General features: G+C 44.8%; 2 protein-coding genes across 6 annotated transcripts in view; one reads left to right on the plus strand and one right to left on the minus strand.

The window, feature by feature from the left end:
• Positions 1 to 10196: 10196 nt before the first annotated feature.
• On the minus strand, positions 10197 to 13387 carry LOC128908758 (uncharacterized). The gene is made up of 3 exons (XM_054199610.1): positions 13068 to 13387; positions 12239 to 12770; positions 10197 to 10504 (listed from the first exon to the last, which is right to left on the minus strand). Exons 1-3 carry the CDS (start codon positions 13385 to 13387, stop codon positions 10256 to 10258), a joined length of 1101 nt encoding a protein of 366 aa, XP_054055585.1. The 3' UTR covers positions 10197 to 10255.
• The window catches only part of ATP2B1 (ATPase plasma membrane Ca2+ transporting 1), a 63981-nt gene continuing 56583 nt past the window's right edge, over positions 11581 to 18978 (plus strand). The window contains exon 1 of one of the 5 annotated variants that reach the window (XM_054204944.1): positions 11581 to 11705. The gene's annotated coding sequence lies outside the window, so the exon portion shown is untranslated. Of the gene's footprint in view, positions 11762 to 11796; positions 11994 to 12202; positions 12340 to 18978 lie in introns of those variants that run through there. The other 4 variants (XM_054204954.1, XM_054204926.1, XM_054204962.1 and 1 more) reach the window with 4 other exon arrangements.

The raw sequence follows: 18978 nt of genomic DNA on the forward strand, positions 1-18978 counted from the left end.
GTAAAAGGCCACATAACAGATTTTATAATAAGTCAGGCATGTTTAAAGGAAGGCAACCATCCCTCAAGAAAAGGAACTTGAATTCTTCTCCTTGAAAGTGTCTCATCCTTATCCCGCAGAGGTACAACCCTCACAGGCTTATACTGGCTATGAAAGACAATTTATATCCCGTTCAAATCTTCAGAGGCAACACTATTTTTTCTTCTGTTTTCTATTTCCAAAGGACATCGCCCAACAAATCAAATGTTTTGAACCTTGCAAGGCTGACATCAAACATCCAGAGTTCAGGAGAACACTTAAGCGTGCCTTAAATAAGAGGATAGAAGAGTGTGATGAAAAGGCAAATAGTTTCACCCAAGAATTGGCAACAATTCAGTGGACAAAAAGATATACTATATCATGGAAATCTTTTGTATGGGTAAAGCAAATTGTTTAATTGCAAGGTAATACTATCATTAAATAGGGAGTAGCAATTATATCAAACTATATTCATAAAAATATATCCCTGTTATTATCTTGTAAAATTAAATTTAATGAGTGAACAATATATGAAACTTAAAGTGTACCAAAGGATAACAAGTATCTCTTCGTAGATTAGATTTTATCTTTAACAATAAGGATTGTAAACTTTATTAAGGAAACTTAAAATTAAAATTCAGAGAACAAACTGATCTTATACACTGTTGACACATATTTTCCTTCACTGTATCATCTCTTTCTCAAAGCAATATTAAACCCATTGTTAGGATAAATATTAACTATGAAGGAAACCCAAGATCAGGGAAGACAAGAATAAAACGTGGATACCTTTCCCCCAGATGTTCTTTAGACTATTGGAAGCTTGACTCTACCATGATCATCCTGGGTTAATACTGCTTTGTTTATTTACTCATGAAACTGGTACTATCTGGCGCTTAGTGAATTATTTTTTCTCCAAGTTGTTGCATTAATAGTCCATTAAAAGGCTGTTCCCTTTTTAACCACAATAAAAAGTTAGTATACTGTCTTACCGATGTACACAAACATTATTTTAGCTCACCCGAGTCTTCATGAACCTTTGATATGTCTTCCACAGTTTACACAAATATCACCTTTAACTCCTTCTTGCATTTGATTTTGATAACACGAAACTACTTCTTCAGGGAAGCCTGGCTATATTTTAAACCTATTTTTGGCTTTGTAATCAGATACATCGTTATTAATGCATAGAATGTCTCATAGTATAGGAAGATGGTAGAAGAAAAAAATGAAGGCACCAGATACTAAAAATTATTTCTCCAAAGACATTTAATATATAGCAAAATATGGTAACTATGCTGTAACGGTTGTATTAATTAAACAGATCCTGCAGTCGTCAGCTAAATGTATATAATCTAGAGATAACAATAGAAAAGCGAGCCAAAAATAGAGAACAAATAAATGTTATCAGGAAGGAAGAAGTATTGTATAAGAAGCATAGAGAAAACTCATGAGTCATGTTTATAAACAAAATAAAACAAAAAATAACTCATGTGACTAAAGCCAAGCAGAAACAGAACATGCTATTGATGTTTATATAGATTATGGTATAAAAAGTAATATCTGTCTTAAACACTAAAAAAACTGTATCTTTGAAACATAATTTAGACAAATTTGGGTTTATTGCCTCTTATTTCACTCATGGTTCAAAATACGGACTAAAGGAATTGGAATATGGGTGAATGCATTTTGTTTGATTATTCATTTGTATTTTTGTGCTCAAATAGTTTTTCATTCCTGTACAGTGATGGAGTACCTCTAAAGACAGCCCTGAAAAATACGAGATGGCAAGATTGCACCATTCCGGGAATGAATATGTAAGATACTACGACTCAGCGGCTCACGCTTGAGATCCATTACCCCTCTGATTTCTCCCTATCCCGAGGAATTAATAAATTTTTCTTTTATAACAGACAACATACACAAAGTGGTAGCTGAGTAGAGATGTGTGGAATAAGGACTTCATTAATTTTCTTCTTTGCTCCCTCCCACCTACCACTTCTTGAAAGAGGAAAACACTCCGCAAAGTCATTCATCCTTTCCATGCAGTGAGACACAGGTAAAAACTGGGAAAAGTTGAACAACAAAATAAATTGGACCTGCCCAGTGACTTCTATTTTAAAAATACTTGCTGATCCTTGTAACCCTGCTGAAAATGACACACGCTGTGAGGCTTCAGATCAGATACTTCTTTGATGTATTTCAGGAGGGCAATAAAGTTGAAATATATTAAGAAGAAAAAAAAAAAAACATTCCTTATTCTCATAACAATGGAAAATAAGTGCACATGTTTAAATTTTCAAAGGAACAGACTGGAGTTCTGGCAAATGTTTTTTAATATTGTAAATGGAAAGCAATTACTATACTGAGAGAGATACAGAAACTCCCTGATATGACGCAAGCAATATATTTTCATGAGTTCCTTTAGGCAGTTTATATCCTAAACCTGCAAAGGCATGCACAAGTTTAACTTAACTTATGTACATGTTTCTGTTTGGAGCTTGCAACAGAATAATAAAAACCCCTCATCTAATACAGGTATGAGGCATATATTATATTCATTGCTTTCTCTCACATCATTTTATTTACTTTTGTCAACCATAAAACCAAAAATAAAATAAGAATACATTCCAATGTGTGGAACACATTGAAGGAGAAAATAAAAATGTTGTAGTAAGCTATTCAAAAACCTTACCCCTCAACCTCCAAAAAAAAAAAAAAAAAATTGAGGGAAGGCAAAAAATTATGCGTTCTTACCTACCTCAGTATCATGTCAACAATGAGAAACTCCACACACAAAAAGTACTGTAGTATGGGATAAGAGTAATGTTGTAGCTTCATCTCTGAATTTCCTGGCATTATGGGTTTGAGAGGGGTACTTCATCTTATCTTTACCTGTCTGTCAATTTAATGTTTCATGTAAGTTTTTATCTAATTTAGAAAAGAGGAAAAGATCAGGGGAAAAAAAAAACACCTTGTCTACACAACACTATCTGTTTTCTAGCTTTAGAAGTCTTAATTAACTCTTGCTGGTTCCATTTCTCATTATTAACATCACTGTTTACCACAGAAGTTCTGGTTCCTTTTTAAAAAAAAGAACAAAATTTTGTACTGTTCCCATATAAAACCATCAGACCTCCTAACTTTTTTCTAAAATGGATATTTTTGCTCGTCTTCACAGCAAAATTAAAATGGATGGGGACATGCATGAGGAAAATATCATGAATAAGGAAAGGAACAATTTTGTTTTAGGTAACAAGCTGGATTTTGTAATACCAACAGAATTTATAGACATTTTACTGCTGGTTTACAATTTTTAAATTTTTCTTATTTTTGCTAATTGCAATACTGGTTTCAAGTTTTAGCTGGCCGTATTTTCAAATTCCAGTTTCCTTCTAAAGCAAGTTCTCTTTATGTATATATTTGTTTTTATTTATACACACCAACACTATATTTCTGAGGGGGATTCTCGACATTTTTCCAAGTGCTAACATTTTCTTGTACTTCAGCAGAGCATCACGGACTTCGACAGAACCACATAAAGGTGGGAGGCAGACAAACATACAGTGATTAGAAAGATCAAAGCTTAAGTCTCAGTGCCACTCAAGTCTCAGTGTCATTTTCAAAATAAGCTGTGATGGCGCTGGCACTTCCACCCTGCATCTCAAGCCTTATTCTTAAGAAACTCCGTACACTACACCCAGCATGGGACCCACAGCCATTTTCTTCCCATGACTGGCTAGCCTAGCAACAAAGGATACACTCTACTGAGTTTATCAGGACTGCAACCGACCAGCTCAAGGGAATTCCAGACAGGAGCCACATCCTGCAAGCCTTCCGCATGCCGATATGCCTTTGCTTTTGGATAGCTCCACTGGACTCAGACGAACTTCACTTATATTGTTACTTAAGATCATGTCATTTACTTCATAAGGATTATTCGCCTCAATTCAAGTTTCCATGCTTTAATTACTAAAAGTTGTTAGCAAAAGTTGGACTAATTAAAAAAGTTGCGTTAATTAAGAATCACTAGCAATGCATTGTTTTAAAACCTGGTTCTCCTAGCGTATTTTTCTCCTTTTGGCTTCTTGGCATACATTCTCCGGTTGAGGCCACATAAAAGTAATGGTTAGTAGACTAAGGGAGTCCAGAAAATCATGCAGTCTGAAAGAGAAGTTCATCTCACATACCCATTGTTAACCTTCTAAGAGTTAGACATTTAAATTCAAACTATTCATCCTTGTGTACCTCCAGAACTAAAGAAGGAATAGAGACAAGTACAGAATTATCCTAAACATTAAACTTAGAATGACATACATTGCCTTCTAGAGGATGTAGCTTCTTACCATTGACCATAAGAGGAGCCTAGGGTGACTGGTACAGATCTAGATGTGTCCCTTTTAGATGTCCACATGAGGACAAATGAATCTCATCCCATACTGGCAAGAGGAGGAATACCACACACCAACAGCACAAACTGCAAATTCATCATCTGGTCCATTAGTTCTACAGATGTTCTTGGGATTGGGTTGGGTTGGGTTGACTTTGGTTTTGTTGGCAGGAAGTGTGGGAAAGGTGTTACTTGGGAAAAAAAGCTAAGCTGAAGGAAAAATGAAGCGAGTATATAAAAGGAAAAGAGGCAAAGAGAGTTATGCAAAGGAATAAAGGGAGTGGAAGAGTATGGTTCAGCACTTTGGCACAGGGCTGGGCAAGTCCTAAAGACAGATCTCTAGAAGATCCCAAATGCCTACCTTGGCTGTTTCTGAAACTGCACTGTGATGTGACTGAATTCTTGATTGGTTCACCTCCGCATATTCCCTACTACGGCAGAGAAGTATGAACACTTGAGTCATCCCCATTACGAAACAACTCTTAGTCCGGAGCAGAGGATGGGCAGAGGTGATTCTAGCTGAGCTTGATTTAAACCTCTGACACCCCAGTGCCACTCATTACAAGTCCTTCTGCAGCAAGTGTAAAGCAAGTATTCCTGCAGAATTCCTCATTAACAGTAAGTAAATAAGCGTTTTCAGAGTATACAGCCAAAACCTGCACAAATGCACCAGGATAGTGGTTCTCAGATGCTTTGGACCAGTGGATTATCACTAGCCCTGATCAATTTTAAAGACCATTACATATGCTGTCAAGAACATCTCATACATTTACTCCTAACTATAGTCCACAGACCAGCTGTGGGCCCCTTCTGATGTCCTGGAGGCCCGTTCTCACGATTGTCTTTAACATCCAGCTGAGTGAAACACAAAAGACAAACAAAATTAACCCTTATTTTAAATCTAAAATGGAATAGATCTAAAAGCCTTTTAATGGGAATTCATTTTTAAATACCTTTTACTGATCCAAGGTATTTTTAGTAGCATAGGTGTCAGTTTTAGTAATTATTAAGCTTGTGCAACTCTCACTGAATCCCGTCAGAACTGACGAGAGCAAAACTGTCAATGTTTGGACTGCTGTCACGTACAAAATATTTTTATATCTTTTAATCCACTTGTGTCCTAAACCAAGCTGCCTTTAATGCTGTATGACATGTTGTAGCCTGAAAATAACCTACAGCAGCCCTATTAGTAGATGTGCCCATAACATGATATATTTAAACTCTGGTGGTTCAATACAAGGCTGCCATGTTATCCAATTGACAAAAGGGAATTTAGACAGAGGAAAATCCTATTGATCTTTTCTACTAGTACATAATAGGAATAGAGTCAATGTCACAAGAACTCAGTTAATTTTCCTCATTTTTATGAACTAACAAGCAACCTTATTTTAAAAAGTTTGTTCCTACTCAACTTAGTATTTATAGTGGCAGTATTACCTGATAATAAAGACAATGCCCCAGTCAAGACTTTGATCTTTTCACTGCTCATAATCTATCCTTAAACACCTAAGCATATTTGATTTTATATATACACAAGTATAAGCATTTTATGTAATACTTTTACTATAATTTATACTAGTACGAAGAATAATTTACTTTAAGGCTTTGATACTAAATATTTTATTTATATCCCCAAGTTTTCATAGATATCCAAATTTCGATCTTGATAATCTGCAGATCTATTTGTATGTATTTGTAATCTGGAAATTATTATTCCTGAATAACCATTGCTAGGCTGAGCCCAGAGTTTTAAACAATGCATGTGAAATAGGTCATTATTAATATTTTTTAAATGCAATTTTAGGTAGATAGGATATTTTTTGTAGTAACTTAAAAACAGCCAAGATGGTTTAGAGCTGTACCTGATCTACAAAGAAAACAAGTAATTTATTCAAGTATGTTCTGGTCATTGTTTATCATTTGAACGATTAATTGTTGATTAAGGTAGTGGGAATAAGTAGTGCATTTTTTTCTGATACTTCTCCTTGAAGGAAATGCAGAATGGGAGCTATTAGCTCTAATGACTCTTAAATGTTTCAAAACCGTCTTGAACAATTGCCAAGGGGCAGAAATGCTAATGTTTGCTGAAGGAACCTGAGGCTTAACTGAATTATCTATTTTCTTATCCAAAGGACTTTGAAGTAGCATTGCTGAGAGACGATTTATTGTTCTCCTCAAGACAATTACCCAGCAGTGATGAGAGAGAGGAGGGGCTACATTTACCCTTCCTAAAACTAACTTTTGTGAGTCAGGAGCGTGACTCAGAGCGGTCAGTGATGTTGATGTTAGCCTCAGAGAGAGACAGCTTGGTTCCCCGTGTTGCTTCTTATCTTGGGGAGGGGAGGAAAAACAAACAAAACCCTTGTCACTTGATCACAGAGGGCAGGCTCACAACACTACAATTTATGAACCAGGTATTCAGTCAGCATGAATTGGAACAGGCCCACAAAACCAGTGAAATCAATGAAGCTTCACAAACTAACATCAGCTGACGAGAGGCTCTCAAAGATAAGACCACAACTTCATCAGACAAGTTCAGCAAAGAAGCCTTAAAAAGCAACACATCTAGAAGGGCCCACGGTAGCACAAGTCAAATCAACTAACGCTTTTTTTTTCAATCCAGAATTGTACGTACCATGAAGCCCTAAAAGCACTTTTGCACCTTGGTGAGTATAACGGATACTCCCACGTGTTGAGTCTTGGGGTGATAGGTGACCTGCCTGAGCAATACATATCCGTACCAAGGACGGGCACCAAGAGATGATGGCTAATATCAGTTCCAAGGAGACGGCAACAGCACTGCGATTTTTAAAAAACCCTCCTAGCGAACTGGACCGAAATGCTTCCACGACAGCCCTGCTTGAGACTTTGGCCATCCTTTAGGAATTCAACAACGATGCGGGAAGGGTCTGGCCATGAGGGAGAAAGTAGCAGCTCCAAATTGGGGAAGTGCTACATAGCAAAAGCTGCTGCAGTGGAGGTAGCTGGGTGTTCACTGTATGTGTTTTGGAGCTCTACCAGCGCGCTATTTGCAGACTAATAGCACACATTCATTCATCAGCCATTTCTAACTTTCTAAGACACAGCCATGGTCATACTGTCTCATCACATACACTTTTTATTTTTTATGTTTTATCATGAAAAGTTCCCCAAACATGTGTTTGGGTTTTTTTCCTACTCTTTATAGCAGTGTAAAGTATGGTTATCCTACTCTGCCCTCTTTTTTTTCTTCTCCTCTCTCATGCCTGATCCAAGTCCTTTAATTTGTCAGATTCTCCATCAGCTCCAGGATTTTATGCTTTGTTGTTTTTTTTTTCCTTTGTATGTAGACGTTGCACCTTTGTTCATGAAATATCTTTCTGCTTTCATCTGGTGTTGGGCTATAATGCTTCTTGCTGTGGTGGCACCTTGAAAAGAAAATGTAAAGAAGAAACAGTTAACATATGAAGTCCAGTGTACTTTTTCTGATGTATTTCAAATACAATATATAAGAAAAAGTGTTTTGTATATACAACAATAACTGTTGCTTCTCCCATTCCTTTCTTTATTTCTTTTATCCTTCCCCTCCTGATCCTGCCGTATCACAGTAAAAGAACACCTAATTAAAAAAAAAACAAAACAAAACCAAAACCAAAAAATTTTGTGAGGGAAATGGAACAGAGCCAAAAAAATAATAATTCAAGTATTTTAAATTACTATATGTATTCATAACAGGAAACACATTATTCACAAATCCCGAGCTCCTGAACAGTCAAGAGAAAGAATTTTGAGCTGATAAAAAATGCAAATGTTTACAGATAGGCCTCTTTCCTGAGGGAGAGGTGGACGATTTCAGGATGAATTGAGCGATATTGTTTTGTTTCACAAGGTCATTGCTAGGATGCATGTTTGGATCATAGAGCAATTTGGCCATTGTGACACCTACAAGACGTGCAAAAGGCCAATTGTTTCCTTATCTAGACGGCCCTCTAGTCTTTTAGGCAACAGACTGATATGTTACAATGCAGGATACTGGGACCATCACGAGATGCAGCCTCCACAGCCCTGCAGGACCCCGGGCCAGGAGCATGGGGAGCAGGAATCTTCTCCAGGGTGGTCTGTGGTGAGTGGTCAAACAGCAGCACTGGTCTGAGAAAGCTGACTGGGAGAATTGTAGCTGGTATGGAAAATGTTTGGCTCTTCAAGCCCGGTGGAAGCTTTGGACACATTTCCATGCTTACACACAAATATTCTCCCAACTTCTCATGCTTTCTCCACTCTCCAGTTTCATCAAATGTCATTCATGAGCTCAGTTTCAACGGCATCAGCACTAGCAGGATGGTCAGGTAAACAGCTGCAGAATTAAATAAAGTTTAGATCTATGCACAAACAAGGAAAAGTCTGTTTTCTGCTTTCCCTTCTCAGATCAAGCTCATCGCGCAATTTTGCCAAAAGGCCCCTAGTTCATACAGGATGGTGAGGTGGTCACTCAGACCTTGGCTGGCCTTTCTCATTTTTGACCAAATATTGTAACGATCCAAATACTCCAATTCATACTCTTTGTGTTAAAAGTCTCACAGTAAGTAGATCACATTCAGGCAACCCACTTGAATTCTCTGTGACACAATTTCTGCCTCTGTATGATACTTCTGTCATTAGAGCGTTGGTCACGGAATGAGTTGAGCTATTGTCACTGATTTGTCAAGTCTGGCCTTTCCAAATTGCCTGCAAACCACGCTGAATTTTCCTGAAATGGTAATGTTTCCTCAAAAGTTAAATGAAAGATTTCCAGAAATATTCCTTTGTGCATCTTGGTTTTGCTTGCTTTATATGATTAGTGACCTACATTACATGGAATGTTTTCTGTTAGTCAATTACATGTCCTAACCTTTAGAAATAGGAGGAGTGCTTATTTTCTCACAAAAAAAATCATGAAGAGTGTTGTAGCTGGAGGATTAATTTGGAAAACATTTTGCAATCCTCAGGGAGAAGATTCTGGAGGGCTGGAAGAAATTTCTTCTTACTTTCAAGGTGTCACATGTTTTCATGCTATCCTCGGGTATGAGTGCAAGAGGAATGTTAAATAACAACTATTTTGTGCCTTGAAAAATGTATCCACTTAGAGAATTCTACCATAACAGTATGTAAAAAAATTAATGTGGATATGTACCCTTCCCACCTTTGCGCTTCTTTCCTGCGAAGAAAATAGGGTATTATTCCCATTTCATAGACAAAGAACTGAAGCACAACCTACCTACCTTCCCTCAAGACAAAAGGGAGCAGGTACAGACATGTACCCAAACTGCAATGCGTTGAACACATCATCTCCCTCTTAGCTGTACCAAAGCTAATTTTGTCTGCCTGAAAGCCGGGAGATATGACAGAACTGCGCGGAACACATCTGCCGGGCTTCTAAAGCTGTATCGCGAAATGCAATTTCCAAGTGCCTGGGGAAGCCTCGCTGAGCTACAGCGATGGGTGCAGAGGAGGGTGCAGAACTGCAGACAGAATGTAAGAGAATGTGTTTTATACGCGTTCAGATAGTTTTATGTTCCCCTTCTGGGAAGACACACAAGAAATCTCCTCAGCAGAGCAGCCTGCAGGATTGCTTACCTCAGTATTTTGATTTTTCAATTGACCTCTAGATATGGAGAGGTAAGGTAGTATTTTTAGCAACATCCAAAATGGGCAGGAGCCAATTACCGCTCACAATCTCTTTTGATTGCCTCTCTTGAGCAAGGAGAAAAAAATGTAACAGGCATTCAGGTAAGAAAGGAAGAGACAATGAAGCTCAGGCAAGCCATGATAATAACGTCGTTAGGATGATTTATTTATTTGCCAGTCCTTGTAGGCTGTTTTGTGCTGACTTCATCCTGTTGCTTTAACCCTCGAGGCTCTGCAGCATCTCGGGGCTGCAACAGGAGTGACACATCGGCTTTTCCATTTAATTCCCTTCGCAGCCCCGGCTCCGGCAGCGGTGGGATTTGGAGGGTGACAAAAGGCGGCGCGGGGTCCCGAGGGCAGGCTGGGAGAGGCTGACAGCCCGTGGCACACACAGCTGGCCAGCCGTTCCAGCGGGATGCCCAGCGGACGGGCAGGCAGGATGTCAAAACAAGGCTGGAAAAAAACCACACAAAGGGGTTAGAGAATTGCGTATGGTTTATGGATGGGGATTTTTCATTGGGAGCCGGGGAGGGTGCGTGGGGTGTGTGATCTCCAGAGGAGAACTGAAATCGGGGTCTTTTATTTCCAGTCTCATTCCCAGCCTTGTTATTGACATCCATATACGTATCCCCGGACACCTCACTGGGGGCCTCAGTCCTTCACCCCACCATTTATTTCCCTTTCTCCAATCGAAGAGCCCCCGGGATGGAGACAGGCAGGCGCTGAGCACCCGCCACCCCCGCTCCGTCCCCGTCCTCCCGCGGGGGAGAGGCGGGCACGCCCGGCGGGAGGCGGCTGGCCCCGCTGCTCCCCGGTCCCCACCGCCGGCACCGAGCCCACACGCTCTTTTCCCGCCGCTCCGGCCCTCGTCAGCCCCCGCGCAACAGGGGACCCGCCACCTCCCGCCACGCCGCATCCCTGCGGCCGCCGCAGAGCCTCGCCCGCCCGCTCAGGCCCCCGCGGCTCTCACAGGCAGCGGGCTCAGCGCTCGGCACCGCCCGGCTGCCCTCGCCGGGGCTGGGGTGGGGGGTGACAGGCCGTGAGGCGAGGCCGTCCCGGCGGGCACGGGGAGGACCGCGCCCCGGCGGACCGTTAGGGCGGCCCCGCGCGGTCACACCTCCCCTCACGGCGCTGCGCACCGGCCCCCTCCCTCCCTCCCTCCCTCTCTCCCTCCCTCTCTCTCTCCCTCTCTCTCGGGACGGCGGCCTCTCCCGCCGCCGGGGGATCCCCGCCCGCTCCCCCCCCCTCCCCGAGGCGGTCCCCGGCTCCGGCGGCTGCGGCCCGGCACCCACGGGCGGGTGTGTGGGGGTGGACACAGGCCGCCCCGCCCCCGCCCCGCCCCGCGGGAGCCGCTCGTGGCAAAGTCACCGACCCCCGGAGCCCGCCGGGCTCCATCAAACGCCGAGGCCCCGCCCACCGACGTCATGGAAACAAGCGCGTCACCCCGCTGCCCGCCAGTGGCGGCGGCGGAGGGCGGGGCGAGGCGCGCAGTGGCCCCGCCCACACCCCCCCGCACACCCCCCCCCCGGCCGGCGCCGTGCCTATCGCGGCCCCTCCTTCCTTCTCCTCCCCCACTGAAGGCGCCGCACGGCGGGACCCCCCTCACCCCGGCCGCGCGAGGGGCCTCCGTCACGTGACCGGCGCTCCGCAGGCGGTGAGGGAGGCGGCGGGGACCGGCGGCAGCGGGAGGGGGGCGGCGGGAGCGAACAAGTGAGTGACCGCGGAGGAGGGAGGGAAGGAGGCGGGCGGATCGCTGCGCTCCGCCCCGCCCTGCCCGGTGGCGCCCCGGCTCCTGTAGCGGTTGGCTCTGCGGCGCCGGGGCTTCGGCGGCGCGCTCGGCGCTGCCCGGTGCCGGTGCGGGGGGGAGAAGGAAGCGGGCAGGCCCCGGGGAACGGCGGCGGCGGCGGCGGCAGCGAGGAGGGCGAATCGTTGGTTCCTGCCGGTGAGGCGACGGGGGCGGGGCGGGCGGTTCGCGCCCCCCCCCCCCCCCCCCCCCCTTCCTCCTCCTCCCGCTCTCCCCGCGCCGGTGCCCCCTCCCTCCCGCCTTCCCTCCCCAATTCGGTCGCCGCTTCCCCCCCCCCCCGCCCCCCCTCCCTCCCTCCTCCCCCCCTCCTCCCCCCGCGGCCGCAGGGCGGGGGCGGCGCGGCGGGGCCGGCCGGCCGTGGGCAGGGCGGGGAGCGCGGGGACCTTGTGCGCTCGGCGAGCGGGCGGCGGCGGCAGGTTCACGGGCGCCTCGTCCCGGCCCCCGGCTGGGCGGCGGCGGCGGGGTCGGCTCCGCGGGCGCCAAGGTAAGAACGGTGGTGGTGGTGGCGGCTCGGTGCGGATCTCCTCCCGGTCGGCCGGGGAGGGCGGCGGCAGGTGCAGCGTCGGTCCGCTCCCGCCGCGGGGCTGCGGGCCGTGGCCGTGGCTGGCCGGGGGAGGCGGCGGCTGGTGCAGCGGGGGTGGTGGGGCCGGCCGCGGGGCTGAATGCCGCGCTCCCCGGCTTTCGCTGGTTTTCCCCGCAGGTAACCGGAGCGCGCACCTGGCCGCCGCCGTGCAGCCGGGGCGCGGCGTGACCTTGAGGGCAGCGGATGCGGGGCTAAGCCTCCGCGGGAGTGGCGGCCACCGGGCGCGGCGGCAGCGCCGCCGCGGAGCCGACGGGCGGGCAGGGCTGGCACGCCGCGGCTCCGCAGCCCCCGGCGGGCGGCAGGGCGCGCACACGCCACGGATTAAGGTGGTGCTCGGCCCCCGCCGCCCGCCGGGTTAAGTAGCCGGGATTAGCCCGCTGCGGCTGCACGACACCGACATCCCGGGCGCTTCTCCACCGCCCCGCGGGGGCCGGCAGCCCGGCACCCGCACCCCCGCAGCCTCCCCCGCCGCCTCCTCCGCCGCCTCCTCCTCCCTCGCCCGCTCGCCGCGCCCCCGGGGCGGTGTTTTTGGCCGCGGCTGAGTCGTACGCCGCTTTCCGTCGGAGCGGGCGGGCTGTTTTGATTTATCGATGCCCGGGCGGGCAGCTCATCGACCCGAGCGGGGATGCGGCGCTCCTTCGGCAGCCGGGAGCGCGAAGCCCCCGCGGGCGTCGCTGCGCGGGTGAGCGCCGAGCGCTGGGGGGCCGCCCCGCTCGGCGCTGGGAAGCGCCTCTAAGGGCGGCGGCGGCGGGGTCATCCTCGTCCCGGCGGTGCGTGTAACCTTTGGATGTGGCACCACGTGAGTTCGGGAAACGGGCCGGAGCCGCCGCCGGGGGATGGCCGGCCGGCTGCCCGGCGCGGGAGGGAGGGAGCGCTCGCCGCTCACGGTGGAGCGGAGCGGGAGGGCGGGTGTCCGCGCCGGCGCCTGCCCGGGCTTCCCCCCCCCCATCTCCTCGGGTTCCCGTCGGAAAAAGGCTGAGGTGGGATGGATTTAGGATTTGCGGAGGAAGGTCTGGTGGAAAGCTGGCGGGCAGAGGTGGTCTTCGGGAGCGCGTCTGTCGGCTCCGGCGGTGCGAGGGGTGGCTGCCGGGGAGGTGGGGAGGACTGGAGGGGTCGGCCGGAGCCCGGAGGAGCGTTTGGAGATCGGGAGCGTTGGGTGAGTCTGTCCCAGGTTTTTCAGCCTGGGGGGCAACCTATTTGCACGGCTGTAAGAGGAGTCTGTGCAGTGCTACGAGTGTTCCACGCTCGACTTAAAAGCCTCGCTAACATTTAAATGTGGTTTGTTTGGGTTTTTCTTCCGTTTCACTTTTTAAAATGGGTGGTGGGGAAGAAAAATGCACAGTACCAAAATTTCTTTTTTTCATGTCATTTCTTGTAATTTCGAGATCCCCATTACAGAAATCCTTAAATATCTATTGCATACAGCATTCTTAAATTTGTAGGTTCAGGTGCTGAGGTTTTCTTCTTAAGGTCTGTTTAAAAGGAACAGGTGATAATAACTTTATTCCTTGCCTTAAACGGTCCTTTTGAGCATGTGTTTGCCCTGGTATTGGGCTGAGGAGTGTTTGAGGGGTGGCTAAGTAGCTGAATATTCAAATCGTGTCCCTTAACGTGTCCCTGCTGGGAAGTGAAGTCCCAAGGCAAATGTACCTGTGAAACATGTCTTGCATCATTAGCCGCCTTGGCTTGTTGCTGGGGGGGACAGAAGTAGAGCGTATTTTTGGAAAACCACCACCTGTCCAAAAGCTGCTGCATCTTTAAAACACTCGTGGGTCCTAATGAATTTGACTTGAAATAGTGTCTTTTAGGTGCTTGAAAAGATCTCGGTTAGGTAACTTGGCAGCTCCTTGGTTCATCATACAGTATATTCAGAAGGTGGCAGCTGCAGCTTAGCCAGTGCCTTTTTTTTTTTTTTTTTTTTTGCCTGTTTGTTGGAGCTTTTCAAGGATTTGGTCCAAACACCACAAATCGTGAATTCCAACAGAAGTAAACTTGTGTATCTTTAAACTATTGGCTCTTTTGGCAGGAATAGATTCCAATGTACTAGGGCTTTAATACTTATGGCATAATGAATGGAAACTCTCTCGGTGTCAGTGGAAAAAGTGGTCACTGAATTCAGTGAGGGGAAAAAAACCTCGTATGCTTCAATGTGAAATTTTCAGTCTGGAACAGCATCGTTGCATCGCTTGGTGTGTTGCTGCTCTTTCGGTTCACTATGGTAACCCATCCTGGTTGGGTTATCTGAAGAAAATGGGGGATCCCATGTTGTGTACGGACACTTGCAGGTTTTCCCAGTCAATATTGCTGTCTTGGTGCTGAATTGCAGCACTACTACTTCAGTTCATTCAAAGAAAAATGCTGCTTATGATGTGGGTAACAAGAACGATGCAAGTCAAAACTAAATTTAAAGGGAATTGTGGCTGTATTGTGTGTATGCACACATACAGTGACTCACTATTGCATATTAAGCAGGCGTGTTTGGGAACTTAAAGCAGAAAACAGACTAGTGTTGCATTTGCATTGGGTAAACTGTGTATTGGTTTCTTACAAAGTTGCATTACATACAGGTAATGATACAAGCAAAGGATCCCCATTCGTGTAATACACAATCAGCTAATAATCTGTAGAGTGATCCTGCCAATTAAAATGCTCTGCAGTCCAACACAGAATCTCGTTTAGAAAGTGAGTCTTTCATGGACCGCAATATAGAGAACTTCTTTCAGCTGTTAAAATTGAGAACCTCTAAACCATGTTGTGGGAGCTTAACAGGAAGCTGAGAGGCTTGTAAATGTCCTGCAGCTCAGTCATGACGGTCTAGTAATTACCTTTTTTTTTTTTTTTTTTTGCTGTTTGAGTTTGTTTGGAAGAGTATGATAAACTGGAGACAGTCATAAGATGAAGATATTAAGAAAGAAACATAGACTGGATCTGCTGAAGCCACCTCAAAAACAGATGCTTTGGAAGAATTAACTTTGCCAACGTTTAAGATTTTAGAGCTAGGAACTCAAATATTAATTGACAAGTTCAAAATGGACTTGACAAAGCAGTCAATAACATGCCATAGCAAGCAAGTTTCCCTTGACATAAGGGTGGACAAGATAACCTGAAGTATCTTCTAACTCAAATTTCTTCCATTAAGGTAGACTAAATATTAATGGCACTGAGCATTCTTTACAGCTGAAATGTGACCTCAGTGATGTCTTTCGGTGTTTGAACTGTTTATTTTAATATATGTTCTCTTCTGTTTTAAAGGGAAAATAACACTTGTGCAACAAGGATGCGCATTTTGCTCAGAGTTGAAGTCGGGTTTCAGTTAGCAACATTTAATCTAATGCAGAATAATGAACAGCCATGATTAGCCCAGGGCATTGAAATGTAAATAAGGAGAGAAATAAGGAAAGACTACTTGAATCTATAGCAGATTTTGTTGTAGAAATGCATGCTTGCTTTCCTCAAACAGGATCAAGAAAATTGCAATAATATTCTTAAATTTGTACTCTTTAGCATTCTCAACTTGTGTTAAAATGAATAATAATAAAACTTGTTAAAAGCTGCTGTTCAGGAGATAATGATCTTTCTCTGTAGAGTATTTTAATTAAAAATTAGATAAAATCTAGGGGTTGCAGTATCGTGTCTAAAAAGCTAAGATTAGCTCTGCCTACTGGCTTGCTATAGCGCGTGCAACAGTCTCAAGTAGGTTGTCTTTTTTTTTAAACCTGTTGAATTTTCTTTTAAAGGTGTCAATTTTATTTCTCGTTATAAAGTTAACTGATTGAAGACTAAAGAGGGCAGCGCACATGAGGTGATGCTGTTCTCTGTTTGAAAAAGAAAAGTGAACCTATGATGATTTATGTAGAGGATGTGTATTTCTCACAAGCATTACGGATTACGAATTAAATCAAAATGGCCTGTCTTTAGATTTGGATTTTTTCAGTTTTTAAATAACTGTCACTAATGTTAGTTTTTCCCTAGCTTTGGCTTCAAATCGTTGAAAAGATCATGTTCACTAATTGCACAGCAGAGCGATAAAAAACAAGGAAGAAAATTTTTTTTTGTTTGTTTGTGAAGCCCCCCCCAAACATTTGTATCCACATGTAAAAAATAAAAATGTGTTCAGCATCTTTAAAATAGGGCAGTTGCATACAGAAGATGGAAGCAATGATAATGAGCAGTATAGAATGAGGATTTCTAGGAGGTAACATGGACAATGAAATCAACAGGCAAAATATAGACTAACACATCTTGGAACAGTCATACTTTCTTACATCAAATGTAGTTTCAGGACAAGTACATGGTATCGTCCAGTTTGTCTTTTATTTCTAAATTATGAGGTTTTCAAATACAGTTTATAAAAATTAGTTTCTAGTTTTCATGACAGGTTTCACTTGATATGAACAGTAAATTTGAGGGATCTGCCTGTTCAGGCTATTCATATTCCAACAAACATTATGAAAGTGATTTCTGCTGCCACTTATAAATCTTATTCTAACTGACAGATGACAGCAGGAGGTGTTATTAGTTTAATTTTGGTGAATTGCAAAGTAGGCATGAGGCTTTCTCAGTTGGTATTTCAAAAGTCTGGTGGGAGAAGAAATGTAAAGAAAATGTAGGAGTAAAAAAAAAAAAAAAAAGCCAGAAATAGCTCTAAAAATAAATCCAAATTCTTTTTGTCCAGTAAGAGATAAGATGACAAGACAGACAAATAACATCTGCCCTGCCTTTGGAGGGGGATGGACTGAGGAAGAGGGTATACCCTCCCCTTACTGCTCTTTGCAACTGTACAGTGCAGTTAAGGAGCACACGGATGCATTTTGAGGATTTGATAAGCTTTGGTGCTGACCACTAAGTCTGGTTGGTTTTGCCACTTAAAACGTGACCGGTCTCAGCACTAAGGGGTAGTGTTGCTTATTACTGGCTATTTTCTGATACTGCTTTGGAGGAGAGAGGTAGGTAAGTTCCCGCATGGCCTCCTAACTTGTGGTGAGCTTCAGTGGCTTGCATGTTTCAGGTTTTCAATATTGCTTATGAGCTGGATGCTGCTGCAGTTCCCAGTGAGCACAGGAAACACCATGTTCTTAAAACACACTTCTGTGGAGCCTATCACTTGTAATCTGCTACCCTTACTTGTGCCCTTATATTCACAGAAAGATAAGGTGGCAGCAGGGAATACAACACTGTTGGGTTCTGACCACTTGGTGTACAGTGTCTGGTTTACGAAGAGGAGGCCCGGGATGTACCGTGCTCTGCATAGGTGATAGCAACAAACCCCGTTTCAAGGCAGAAAAGATGATTCAGCCGCTCTTGCTTTGAGCAGCTATCGAACTTCCTGGGACTCAACCCAAGGTTCAGAGTGGTGAACTCTTTTTCTGCTTGACTTACGTCTTCATCGAAACTCAAAATTTGGTATTCATTTTAAGATTCTAAATCCGAGATTATCTTAATCACATTTACAGTATATGCACCAGTGGAAGAAAAATCAAGTGTGCTTTTCACTGGAGTGTCACAGATGCGTGCTTACATAGAGATCACACAACCTTTTTTGCACTTGTTATTTGACAAGTGACTGGCGGCTTGTCCACGTGGCTCTTTCAGGATTGCTTCTGTGTCTGTACAAACACAAGGTTGTGTTGGTTGCGGTGTGTACTTTGGCTTCCTGAACTACTGCGTTTCTAATGAAATCAAGACGTCTCAGGCCTTATGTGATAACAGATCTCTGTGTTTAAAAAAAAAAAAGTGAAGTGTATATGTATATTGCTGTATGATAGAATAAACATCCATGTGCAGATCAGAATATTTATCTGGACTTAAAATAATTCAAAACCAATTGATAGCTCCATATGGGGAAAGGAGGAAGAAGAGACATTAGCTCTGTTAGGTGGAGCTTTTCTACCATAGAAAGAAATACCCCTAGTGCTCTGCTCTTCATTGAAATAAGGAGCTTAGCCACTAGCAGTAAAGAAGTATTGTAGCTACTGCAAACTGCTTTTTAAGAATACTTGTAGAATATTGTAGAATGTTAAGATGATGGCCACCGTGACTCTGCAAAAGCTTGGAAAACGTTTGGTTTTGTATGGTGGATGTTTCAAGAGATAAGAGTCTGTTAAGTCCTGATCCAGAAGACTTGCTAGTCACTTCTGTTAATATATTTGATTGCTTTTTTTCAATATTCTGAAGTTATGGCACACTTATGGCCTTCTGAAGATGCTGTGTTGATCAGAATAATCCAAGAGACTGTGAGGACGACAAGACAACTTCATTTGTGCTTGCCTATTTGGCTTGTCACTGTGAGTGGAAAGTTTCATGGGGTGGCTGAAGTGACCCGGTAGCTGCTTTCATTTCCACCTTGTCCTGGACTGCTCAATAACTCCCCCCCTCCTTTGTGCCATCTCTGCTTCTTTGCATCTACTCGCAGCACCAGTAGATGATCTGTATTGCACAATCCGTGTGCACAGACAGGGCTCTCCAAGGCGAGAGAAGAGAAGCAGTGTGTCTTCAGATCGGTGGTGTGGGAACAGTGGTGTGGGAACGTTCCTCCTCGCG

The sequence above is a fragment of the Rissa tridactyla genome, chromosome 1, assembly GCF_028500815.1.
Source record: "Rissa tridactyla isolate bRisTri1 chromosome 1, bRisTri1.patW.cur.20221130, whole genome shotgun sequence".
Lineage (NCBI taxonomy): Eukaryota > Metazoa > Chordata > Aves > Charadriiformes > Laridae > Rissa > Rissa tridactyla.

Bases quoted from the DNA above. Each gene is read 5' to 3' on its own strand.
- LOC128908758 (XM_054199610.1), bottom strand. From the start codon at position 13,387: ATGGGGGGGGGGAAGCCCGGGCAGGCGCCGGCGCGGACACCCGCCCTC. The intron at 12,771-13,067 runs GCATCCCCGCTC...GCGGGGGCCGAG, and splicing joins CCGGCTGCCGAAGGAGCGCC to CACCACCTTAATCCGTGGCG. The intron at 10,505-12,238 runs GTCCCCGCGCTC...GTTTTTTTCCAG, and splicing joins CCGCTCGCCGAGCGCACAAG to CCTTGTTTTGACATCCTGCC.